A 12210-nucleotide genomic window follows, 5' to 3' on the forward strand; every position below is an offset into this window, starting at 1 on the left:
ATCTGGATGAGCGGAAACCCCACAGTCATCAACTTCCGATGTCAGGGGCTGCCTGGGAGACGGAGCAGAAAAAGCGGGCATAGCGAAACCTTTATTGTTTTGTATAACGTTTAAACTTCCGAAGGCGCTAATTTCTGGCTTACAACGTCAAATAACTTCAATTTGTAGGTCTGTGACCCTTTAGGACTTGCATCTAGCTCGGGAAAGTGTCTCATTCATTCGTCCGTGGTGTGTGTTGCAGCAGGCCTATTCTTCTGGACTTTGCTACAAGCTAGTCGGCTAACGTTAGCAGGCTAACGAGCACGTTTTCCTTTCTCAATCATTCATGTCGGTTACGTTGTAAAATACACACCACTACGTTTTATGCGTGTGTTGGTCATTCAATTTTGGTAAACCCGTCGTGAAATTATCCGCTCGTCAAAGCTAATTCGTCGAAGCTATTTCAAGCTAACCGCTTGTGTTTAAAAGTGTAGCTCACTTTGTTGCTAGCTGAAGCTAGCCACCGCCGACTGAACAACGCAGTCCCAGAGAGCGTAACAAGCTTCCACCCAGCGATGTCGGACTACGACGAGTTTGAGAGACAGTTGTCTGAAAACAAGCAAGGTAAATAAATTAGCCGCACAACAATAACCAAACAACAGGTTTATGGGTCAGATTTAAACCGCCGCCATCATTTTATCCAATCGTGGATGTGTCTATTTACAGGAACGCTGAAAGGCTCTTTACTGTCATACAGTCTCAAAACCCCTCAAGTGTGATGTCGCTGCACCATTGTTCTCAAATTAACTAGGGTAGTTCACTGTAGGTTATATAAAACAATGAGCTTATTGAAAACTGGACAGCGGTACTTTTTAAATTTTTGATGTACAACGTGGGTTTCCTAATGCCTGGCATCCATCCGCTTCAGCTGCGTAGTGTACAGTGAATATTTATGTGCCACTTACTTTTTATCTACCGATATCAACATTGCATTTAAAAATTTTGCCGACCACGCCTTTAACATCAGGCCTAAAGCAAGCTACTCCCAGGGTCCATAAGTTTAATTTTTTTTTGTAATTTTCTATATCTGATTAAGTATGAAAAAATTTAATTGCAGATTTATTCAAATGGCAAAACTGTACATATTTAGGTAGCGTTGTAGGTTTTATATTGCTTTATGTTAAAATTACATCTTTCAACTTTTTGCGCCATCACTCCTGGAGTTTAGATTTTTAGTGAGCATATTAGCAAAGTTTCAAGAGTTTATTTCAAAACAATTCTACTTGAAAGGGTTGTAGAATATTTTGCAAACACTTCTATTTATTAGGTTGGAAAATAAATGAAGGAGTGGTTTCTTGGTCTAAAGAGTCTCATTAAAACCAAATTATGTTCTGGTTTAAACAAGTAATGCAACAGCAAAATGGCAGCACCTCAAATAACTAATATACTTTTATTTATCCCTCAGTGGGTGAACATAAGTGTAGCCGCAGGAGAGGTAAATGGAAGCACACACTTAACATAAGCAATAATAATAAGAAGTTGTACAGCAGTGACAAAAAAGCAGCGCAAGAAAAAAAAACATTCAGCCATGAATAAATGGCAGATATTGATTCTAGGTCTGTTTTCTCTTTAGTATTCATCAGAGGTGAGTTAAAATACTGGAGGGTACGCTTTTACTTTACAAAGTTAACTTTATATCCTTTTCCAAAAATATAAAGCAGTTCTATTGGTTTACAAGCTTTTTATTTCCACAGCGGAAAGGGACAAAGAGAACCGCCACCACCGCCGCTCCTCGTCCCGCAGCCGCAGCAGAGAGAGGAAACGGAGAAGCAGAGACAGGGACAGACGCAGCAGGGACCGCCGTGGAGACAGTAAGGAGCGAAGACACAGGCGCAGGTTAGTATGGACGTTCAGCAACGTCAACAAGCTGATGAACTTCTGTCAGCTTATGAACGCTGCAGCTGAACTGCTGTGAGGTTTGATTCACTTGACCAAACCAAGCAATTTAAGTTATGCAGCTGCACATTCCTGGCTTTTAATTTGATCTAGAAATATTAAAAGGTGTATTATTGGGTGTGCTGTGGTGGCGTCGCGACCCACGTTTGGAGGCCTTGAGTCCTCGACGCGGCCGGCGAGGGTTCGACTCCCGGACCCGGCGACATTTGCCGCATGTCTTCCCCACTCACCTTCCCACTTCCTGTCAGCCTACTTGCGTATATTCATATAAGGGACACTAGAGCCCACAAAAAAATCCCCTGGAGGGGTAAAAAAAAAAAAAGGTGTATTAATTAACTGATGGGACCGCTATTATACTTATGATTATTTTCCCAAGCCCTTTGCTCCTGATCCTTAGTTTTGTGCACCAAGCATACTTGGTATAAAAGACTTTCAACACACAAAGAAACAACGTATATCTTTGTTTTTGAGTATTACTTGAAAATATCGAGACTCTTAGAACCACTAAAGATTTAATCTGTAACTAGAACATTTAAACTAAGTTCTCCTGAAAACATTGCACAGTTTAAATTACTGAGCTGTTCAGGTTAAAAATATTAGCTGTCAGCATGAATCTTTTCATACAGATGTAAATGCTAGTGTTCTTATACAGCCCCTGTTATCCAGAGGCAGCAGACCCACCTGCTGTAAAAGGAGATGCAGCCATCAGATTTGTGGCTGATGCCATTTGCCAGTTTCCCCCTAAAGTTTATCCGATTCCACTAGCTCTAAGAAAAATAAATGTTTCAGGTTTTTTGATCAATAATATTTTAACCCAAGAGATTAAGATTATTTTTATTTGTGTGTCAAAGTATGTGACTCCAACCTATTTATCTGTTTTATTTCTACTAAAGTCAAAATTAAGTGCATCAAAGAGCCTGCTGTTTGCAGATTTGCTTACAGACAGAAAATGTTTTTCACCTTTGGTTCATTTATTGAGCAGCTGAAAAATGTTTGGTTGATAAAGGAAAAATGGACTGATTTCGATCACTGTAATGGGGATTGAATGACTTTATTCCCTTCTGTAAACAAACATCTGTTTGTTGATCATTAATATCTTCAGCAGACTGCCGGAAACAAGATGTTAACAGTAATGGGAAGATTGACGGTTTAAATGTGTACTCTCTCTCTCTTTTTTATATTATCCTGAATCAAGTTTGCCTGTTGATTCCACCTTGTACAAAGATATTTTAGAGTATTGTATTGAGAATGAGTTGATAGTTTAAATACCTGAACCAGGGGAAGAATTTGTTTGTTGGGTCCAGACAAACAAATGCCAACAAGCTTTCTTTTATTCCCATTCTCATATGTGGGATTTTGATTTGCATGCAACCTCTGGGAAAAGATCAAACATATGTTACCTGCCACTTTAAAAACACACCTGCATCACACACTTTCTAATGTAAAATAATAGCTAACTTCTCAGATTGTTGTAAAATCCTGCAATCTAGTGCCCAGATCTGGTGAGTGTGAGGGTAAAAAGGGCTCAGCTATTTTGAAGTGTCAATGTAAACAGTTAAATTGATGTTAAGAGAAATGTCAATCCCTTCCAATGTCATTTCAGCTCACCATCCAGCTACCCCCAAGACAAAGCTGGAAGGTAATACAGCAAACTAACACAAAGCTGGTTTGTGCATTGTTGCAACAACTGCAATTGTCTGTGCTCAGACAGTTTGTACTGTTTTATTCACATAACTGAGATGGGGGTCCAGTGTTGTATTTTTTTAATGGATGCAAATTGTCAATAGGTTGTTGTTTTTGTATATTTCAGAAAATACAACCTAGTGTCCACTTTGTTAGTCTTTTGGTTTTTATGTAGAAAGTTTAGTTGAATTTTAATAACATCACCTTAACTCTGTTCAACAGCCGTTCTCCTCATCGTGAGAAGAAGAAGAAGGTGAAGAAGTACTGGGATGTTCCTCCACCGGGTTTTGAACACATCACTCCCATGCAGTACAAAGCCATGCAAGGTATCATTTACCTCCATCCATTTGTGATGAACATCATAATCAGAGTTAAACTTACCTCCTTGATAAAGAACGACTGTAATGTCAGAGTTCCCACACAGTCTGGACAAATAGGGAGATTTATTATGTATTTTAAGATCTAGTTAATGTGGAAAAATACAGTAGTAGGATATACTTCCCTGTCCTGTTGTCTAGTCATGGCATCCATCTGTCTGTCCACATATCCGTCCATCACTCACTAAACATTGATGAAACGTTGAGATGTATAAAAAGTGTCTAGGTTTTTAAATATTTTCTTTCTTTATCTCCCAGCGGCCGGACAGATCCCAGCCACGGCCCTGCTGCCCACCATGACCCCAGATGGCCTGGCTGTTACTCCCACCCCGGTGCCTGTGGTGGGCAGTCAGATGACCCGGCAGGCTCGCCGCCTCTATGTGGGCAACATCCCATTTGGAATCACAGAGGTGAAAACTCCTTAATTAAGCATTTTTGTGGTAACACATTTTCATTTTAAATAAACTATGAAAAATTTGAACAAATTTACTGACCTTTTCCCTCCTTTCAATGTAGGAATCTATGATGGACTTTTTTAATGCTCAGATGCGTTTGGGGGGTCTGACTCAGGCCCCTGGGAATCCTGTGCTCGCAGTACAGATCAACCAGGATAAGAACTTTGCCTTCCTGGAGGTAGGAACGTATTACAGGGACCATCGTTTGTGATTACGATGTAAAAATCAATTCGTGTTTGATTACATTATTTTCTGTGCAGTTCCGTTCGGTGGATGAAACAACACAGGCGATGGCCTTTGATGGCATCATCTTTCAAGGCCAGAGCCTGAAAATCCGCCGCCCGCACGATTACCAGCCCTTGCCTGGCATGAGCGAGAACCCCAGTGTCTATGTGCCGGGTACACAGACAATTAATGGTTTTTAACCTCAGTTGCTTGTCACATTTCATTAATATTCATAAAATTCTCTACATAGCCATGACCTGTAATCATCTGATTTGATGTTTTTACTTCCATCCTTGAACATGATGCAGGTGTGGTGTCCACAGTGGTGCCAGATTCGGCTCACAAGCTCTTTATAGGTGGTTTGCCGAACTACCTGAATGATGACCAGGTCAGTGTTTTTGCCTTTAAGCTGGGATACAAGCCATAATCTAACATGCTTTTCAATGTTCACAGGCCTTGAAATGCTAGCTTACATTCGGTTAATTTTTAACAGATCATATATTTGTAAGCAATATGACTCAATGTAAGAACTTTGTGTTTTTCTAGGTGAAAGAATTGTTGACATCATTTGGCCCGCTGAAGGCCTTTAATCTGGTGAAAGACAGCGCCACAGGCCTGTCTAAAGGATACGCTTTCTGTGAATATGTTGACGTCAACTTGAATGATCAGGTAATGGGTCACAACAGAGGAAAATGTGCATCAGTGGAGCTTGTTTCAGGAGGGTGTAAATAATTCTTGGTATCTTTGCAGGCTATTGCCGGGCTGAACGGCATGCAGCTGGGAGACAAGAAGCTCCTGGTGCAGAGAGCCAGCGTGGGCTCCAAGAACGCCACTCTGGTGAGTTTCCAGCTGCTGGCAGCAGGATAGTGGGAACCTCGATGCTAAACTCAGACACATTCCTGTTAAGTTTTCTCCAGTTTGTCTCCTTTTAACAGTGGTAGCAAGGGAAAGTGGGAATCTTTTCTTTTCAGTAAAATTTTGTGTTTTCAGATGGAAACAAAGTGTTTGTCCCACCAAAAGTTACTGTAGTTCTTGGGCCACTATTAGTGCTTGAGCGTTTTTTTAAAGAGTAAAACTGTTAAAGGTCTTCTGATCTACATTTGTTTTACTCTGAATTTTTGTCAGAATGAATATGTCATGTCACCCATTTATTTTTATAAACAGTTTCAAATACCTTTATTGGTGTGACTGCTCTTTACAGTCCTGTCATTCATTTCAGTGCACTGTTGAAAAAGCCCACCAGTGTTTCTATGCAGAGCTACAAACAGCATTTATAAATGCATTTGGAAATGACAAATGTGGAGAAAAGCAGCTCTGTATGTATTGGACTACATTCATTATGCAACAGGCAAATAAACCAAACATCAGGTTAATAAGTCAGCTTGTGTTGTTCCACTGCTAATCTCACATTTTAATGTTAAACATCTGTGTTTCTATTCTTTTGGCCTTAAATTAAGCAGACCAAACATGATCCTCACAGCATTTTAACATATTGATGTTTTCTGTAGCCTAACCTAATCCACTGACAAAACTCTGCAGAAACAGAGCTGATGCCATGATAAAACCAGTGTTATGGTCCAGCAGATGACTGCTGTTGATCCAGTTTAACACTGGAATTGGTTTGGTGGGGGGAAAAAATACATTATTTCAGTTACACATATTAAGCTTAAGATAAATTGTTTTTTGTTTAGCCATTTTCAAAAAATAAGAAAAATTCTATTGTCTGTTCATAATAGTAGGAAAGAATGCACTACTGTTTCTTTTAAATATTGCATGTACTGCAGTGTTTTACCTCCAGACCTGGTTTTGTTTTCATCACAGGTAATAGTTTTTCTCTTAGTTTGTGGAAATTATGTTGCTAAAGAGTAAAATAAAAATCTAAAATATACTATAAATGATAAACATGGAATATTTTGTTGGTTCTTCCAACAGATTACAAGTTAAATCATGCAGTTTTCATAAACATTGTTAGGCAATGCATGAAACTCACACCCCTGACCTCCTAAAATGCAGATTTTTGTTCTAGTGGAGTAATGAGGAAGTGAGTGAATAGTACATCGCTCCCCTTTCAGCTACAGTGTTTTTAAATGACATTTAATAGTGAACATGTCTGTGTTTATCGTATAGTGCAGAACAGAAGGACTGCCAATATGGTGGGGTGGCTGTAAATATTACATGTCACATTGGTTGTTGATGTGGTAGACGTTCTGCATGCTTAAAGCAATCTGATTCCAAATAAATGTAACCTTTTTGCAATCTGTTTTTTTTTTTCTTCCAGACAACCATAAACCAGACGCCTGTGACGCTGCAGGTACCGGGTCTGAACAGCTCTGTGACTCAGATGGGCGGCCTGCCCACTGAAGTGCTGTGTCTGATGAACATGGTGGCCCCAGAGGAGCTCCTGGATGACGAAGAATACGAGGAGATCGTGGAAGACGTGAGGGAGGAGTGCAGCAAGTACGGCCAAGTCAAGAGCATCGAGATACCTCGCCCTGTGGACGGCCTGGAGGTGCCCGGGACCGGCAAGGTAGGCGGTCGAAATCCAGATTTGAACATTTCTGCATGTAGTCACGTTACAGCCAGATATTCAGTTTGGATTTTACGTGATGGATCAACACAAAATAGTGCGAGGTGGAGAGAAAAAGATCTCAGAATGCTTCAAACATGAAAGATGTGGCATGTATTTGATTTTCAGGGTCCATACATCCTTTAAAAGTCTTAAAGTCATGCATCTAAAATTAAGGCCATAAAATGTCTAAAATTCCTTAAGAAATGCAAGTTGGCCTTAAATACAGAACTATTTAATCTTGAATATTTTATGTAGATTTTTTCTTTCCACTGAAATTTTCTGTCGGGCTTAATTTGAGTCGCCTGCACACATCTCTATTGCGTTCTGTGACTCGAAGCGGTTGAGGCTTCCAGTAACCAGCTGCTAATATTCTCTTTATAGCTAACTAGCTTTATTTCGTCTTTTATGGGTAAGGGCAAATTTATCATCTTTTGTACATTTCTATTGTGATATGGGGTGACTTTATTTACATACACCAGAGTAAAGAGGGCTGAAACATATGTTTGCCTCAAAGAGTTTATTAATAAAAGTCAGAGTATTTCCCTTTCTCCTTATATTCATGCACAACTTTAAAAATGCTTAGCTGTAGAATGACAAAATATGAGAAAGCTCAAGAAAGATGAATATTTGTGGCGAGTCGTGGTCTGTTCTATCACCAGACTTCAGTGTTTTGTGTTTTTTTTCCTCTTTTTCCAGATCTTTGTGGAGTTTACTTCAGTTTTTGACTCCCAGAAGGCCATGCAGGGGCTGACAGGAAGGAAGTTTGCCAACAGGGTGGTCGTGACAAAATACTGCGATCCAGATGCTTATCACCGCCGGGACTTCTGGTAGATGGGGTGGTGGGTAACAGCTTGGAGGGGAGGGGTGGGGGAGGAAGGGATGGTAATGTTATGTAAATTGCCCGTTTCCAGACCAGCCCTGGGAGTAATTCAGTTGAGCAACATTTCAGGTAGATCTTTGACTTTTAATCATTTGACGAATGACTTCTGTGATATCCAGTTTATTGTTTCAGATCTACATGACATGTCCAGCTGTTAAAACCTATATTTGTGATCGTAAGGGATGAAGGTCGGGGTTTATAATGAATGCATAACAGAGCAAGGTTTGGGTACTAGTTGTGTAGCTGGGTGGGCGGGTGGGGAAGGCCATGAGGATTTTTGAGAAATGTGTGTATTAAAAAGGGCCAGGGGGCGGGGTTTACTGTTTTTTTCTTTTTATACTTTGTCCGACCTGAGTGTCAGCTTTGAGAGAAAGTTGGGAGGGAGGGGAACTCCTTACTTTAAAGGTTTGTATTTAAAGCCTGTTTTAAATAAATTCAAAAGGAGCTGCCGTACAGAACGACTAGACAATTCTGATTGAAAAGAGTAGAGGAGAAAAAAAGTATGGAGTACGTGTTTGTGAAAGGGAGACGAAGCAGAAGACGAAGGGCATTTTCAATTGATTTAATGTAGATACACGGTAGCCGTAACAACGTCCACCTGTTTGTCATCAGCGTAGGAGAGGAAATTTGTTTTACTTCTGTTATCTCTTCATGTTCCTTCGTTTGATCACTCTGCTGCCCCTACGTCTGATTGGACTCTTATCTGATTGTCGGCTGTAATCGTTCTGATATGTGCATAGCTTTTCTGATTCGAGCTGTAATATCACCTTGTATTCAGTCTGCAAAGTAACACAAACTGCTGAAAGAAAAATTTCAATGATTCCATTTGCATTTTCTTCCTTTTTCTTCCTGTAACTTTTCATGCCCAGGCTTTGTTTTGTGAACAGCTCTTTATATTTTGACCCTGATTCAGAATAAGACGAAACAGAGAAAATGAAAAGCAGATTTCTATTCAGTGAGGGAGGAGGGGATACATCTCATCTTTTACCAGCAAGCCATCACGTCGTTAAATCAATTGGCTTTGGAGAGAAATTTGGCTTGCCCCTCTTTCAGTGATGTCTGTACTTTCATACGTGTCACAATCTTGTACCCTGGACAGCTCGGTTTTCTTCTTGGATGTTAAATGTGTTGGATCCAGTACGTTTTTGTGCAACATCTCACCACCTTTGACAAGACCAAATAAACACATGACTAAAATCCCACGACTCATGTTGTCCTGTAGAATGAAACCAAATTCAGCTGTTTTATGTCTCTGTCAGCAGATTTATCAAATTGATACATTTATTATCCAACACTGGCCTGTTCCATAACATTTGGACCCTGTAGAGATGAATGAGGCCTGTTTCTGCTTTAGTCAGGACGTTGACAACCTGCTGTATGCCCCGACCAACTCACTTCTTTCACTCCCCCAGTCCTTTCACTTTTATTCCTGAAGGACCACATTTCACACTGTACGGGCTTGATGATAAAACTTTCATTTCATATTTGCGGCTCCGCGAGATGGCGCTTAAGAGTGTGACAGAAATAACACTTTTGAAATGTTACTCCTTACTTTTTCAAAGTCTTCTGTGTCTGTGTCGATTTCTTTTTTTTTTCTTCTAAAAACAAACGTGATTTCTTAAATGATTTAAACCTATTAAAAAAAAAGCAGCATCTAGTTTGTACAAGCAGTCTTTTGTTTGTCCAGTTTGTTTCCAAATGTTGATTAAAAGCTGAATTTACATGACTGCTGCCTTTTTTTTTTTTTTCCTTTTATCGTGCACCCTCATGGTTGGCTCCACACTAGAAAAGTCTGGAGTCTTCATTCAGTTGATATCATTTAGAAACATCCTTGTACTTAACAGTAATGTCCAAGTGATGGCGCTATTTCACAGGCACAGCTGGCAAAATTTATATTTATTTAATGGGTTGTATTTATTTTAGGTTTTCAGTATTTCTCTTTATATTAGCACTTCAAGATAAAATTTATCTTGCTGAGAAAATTTACCTTTAAATAGGTCAAATATTTTTGGAAAAGTTTAGAAAATGCCCATTATGTATAAAATCAAAAATGTTTTTCTATCTTTATTTTTTATTATAACTTTATTGCTTTTAGACCAAACTTTTTATTTTTTTTATTATTTTTTTAGCTCAGATTAAAAATTAAATAGTTTTAAGTCTTAATGCTCGTCACATTTTCACTTTTAGGCCTGTAATTTGGACACAAATTGCACACATGTAGAAATGACGGTCTAAAAATAATAAAAAAAGACATCTAGGTCATTTAGATAACCTAAATCTAAATGACATTATCTTCTTCCATAAGGTCATGTAATATTTGCAGCTCCAATAGGAGTTTTATTTAGCTGGACTGAGGATAAAAATGCCTCTTTCCATTGTAAAGGTTGCAGACCCGTGTTCTAGTTATCAGCATTAAACATCCTTAAATTTCATGGTTTTCTTTTGAGCCATCAAATTCTTTTAATCACTAAATGTTTTGCTTCTCCCTCAAATTACATGTTAGCCTATATCAGTAAATATATTTCAAAGACAAGGTTACATTTTTAACTTCAACATTTGGTCCATCAGTGGAGTCAATTACAGCATTTAAATATTATTTGAGCCAGAACAGGCCAGACTAACTTAGTTGGTTTCAATCACACACTGGAATGATAATTTAATAATGAATTTGCAACTACGGTAGGGGTTAAATATACCTGGCGACAAACAGAAGAAATGTATTTAATATTGAACCAGTGACTTTAAATTTTGGCTAACATACATTACAACTGGTACATTTCCTAGTTCATTTGCATCCTAAGTACGTGAAAATATTACAAATTAAAATAATTTTAAATCTGCTCCTCATGAACCATCAAATATACTTTAGTTATCTATAAGTGGAAGTAGACATTTACACTGACTGGATAGCTGAGTGCTCTTGGCGCCCCCTGTTGACCCATGTCCCAGTTTGCTTGTGATTTGTATTGGCACTGGTCAGCTTTATTTGAAAACCAACAGTCTTTTCTTCTAACACCTTTTTTGTAAACCAGTGGTTCCTAATATTTTTGGAGATGGTGCATTCTTTTCAAATGATGTAGGCTGAGCTCCCTTGTTTGCGTTATTGTCGTCTGTACCTATTTATAAATCGCCTACACAAAGATAATTAAATCTCCCATTCGCTGCCGTTAGCTGGCATACGGACACATTCTTAGCCAGCAGTAATGAAAGCCATAAGGAGCATCCTGACTTATTCAATAGGGAGTTCATGTAAAACAGTTATAGTAAAGCAGCCATGCTCTGACATGGAATAATGGCCTGTGTCAGCTCTATACCACCCATCTTCATCCGCATGGCTACACTCCACTGCACTAGACCCAGAGGCAGTTGTCTGTGATGCAGCACTCTGTGCCCGGCTGCTCCCTAAGGACGGAGCTGGAGCATCAGAGCTTTCATGCATCTGAAACCTTTACACACCAGAGCTCGCATGTAAAACCTGACACAGCCGCACCTAGAGACCTGGAGACTCCTCTGACCAATATGAGAGACCCTACATGTCATTGCCGTCCCCTCTCCCACCCTGGTGCTGCAGTGAGGATTGTAAAGTCATCGTCGCCCTCTAGTGGTGAATGTGTGACTCTGTCAGTGATCATTGGCATTCCGGGCAGAGCTTCCTCATTGATCTTCATTCAGAAAGATAGAACACTGCCGCAGCGGGAATGCAACACTGGAGCTGGATGCGGTGTCTGAGCAATATCCTGTGTTTATTCTACACACAGGGGGTTAAGCTCTGCAAATCATCTTCTGGAGAGGGGCTCTGCACCAGCTAAACACATGGATGTTATTAATATGGCACGAAACCTTTAATATGTAAATTAAAACTACAGAGACGGATGAAATACTTTGAGATGCTTCATTTGGTCATGTGCATGCTCCATCGATGTTAGTCATGCTTTGACATGACAGTCAATCATTACTGTTAGTAGCCACGTATTTATAACGTCTCAACAAAAGCCAAAGAACTTAATGCAAAGAGAGCTTTTCTTATTTTGTTTGAAGTGTCCTTCAATTAATAAGTGAAATTATAGGTTTAACTTGTTGGAATGC

At 39.4% G+C, this 12210-nt stretch overlaps 1 protein-coding gene across 4 annotated transcripts; it reads left to right on the forward strand.

The window, feature by feature from the left end:
* Positions 1-24: 24 nt before the first annotated feature.
* u2af2a (U2 small nuclear RNA auxiliary factor 2a) lies at positions 25-9850 on the forward strand. 4 transcript variants are annotated; one of them, XM_032558358.1, is made up of 12 exons: positions 26-603; positions 1734-1875; positions 3539-3574; positions 3841-3944; positions 4254-4405; positions 4512-4628; positions 4711-4849; positions 4984-5063; positions 5222-5344; positions 5426-5512; positions 6954-7202; positions 7941-8086. In XM_032558358.1, the coding sequence occupies exons 1-12, from the start codon at positions 555-557 to the stop codon at positions 8073-8075; spliced, it is 1413 nt and encodes a 470-aa protein (XP_032414249.1). In that variant the 5' UTR covers positions 26-554; the 3' UTR covers positions 8076-8086. The 4 variants fall into 4 exon arrangements, with proteins under 4 accessions (XP_032414250.1, XP_032414249.1, XP_032414248.1 ...); XM_032558357.1 differs by having other exon boundaries at positions 555-603; positions 4711-4867; positions 7941-9850; XM_032558359.1 differs by lacking the exon at positions 3539-3574 and having other exon boundaries at positions 25-603; positions 4711-4867.
* The last annotated feature ends 2360 nt before the right edge of the window (positions 9851-12210 follow it).

The sequence above is a fragment of the Xiphophorus hellerii genome, chromosome 3, assembly GCF_003331165.1.
Source record: "Xiphophorus hellerii strain 12219 chromosome 3, Xiphophorus_hellerii-4.1, whole genome shotgun sequence".
NCBI classification, from domain to species: domain Eukaryota; kingdom Metazoa; phylum Chordata; class Actinopteri; order Cyprinodontiformes; family Poeciliidae; genus Xiphophorus; species Xiphophorus hellerii.

What these genes read in the sequence shown, in the direction of transcription:
- u2af2a (XM_032558357.1), top strand. Translation starts at nt 555, where the DNA reads ATGTCGGACTACGACGAGTTTGAGAGACAGTTGTCTGAAAACAAGCAA. An exon ending in GCAGTACAAAGCCATGCAAG is followed by an intron (nt 3,945 to 4,253) that starts GTATCATTTACC and finishes TTTATCTCCCAG; the next exon opens with CGGCCGGACAGATCCCAGCC. An exon ending in ACTACCTGAATGATGACCAG is followed by an intron (nt 5,064 to 5,221) that starts GTCAGTGTTTTT and finishes GTGTTTTTCTAG; the next exon opens with GTGAAAGAATTGTTGACATC.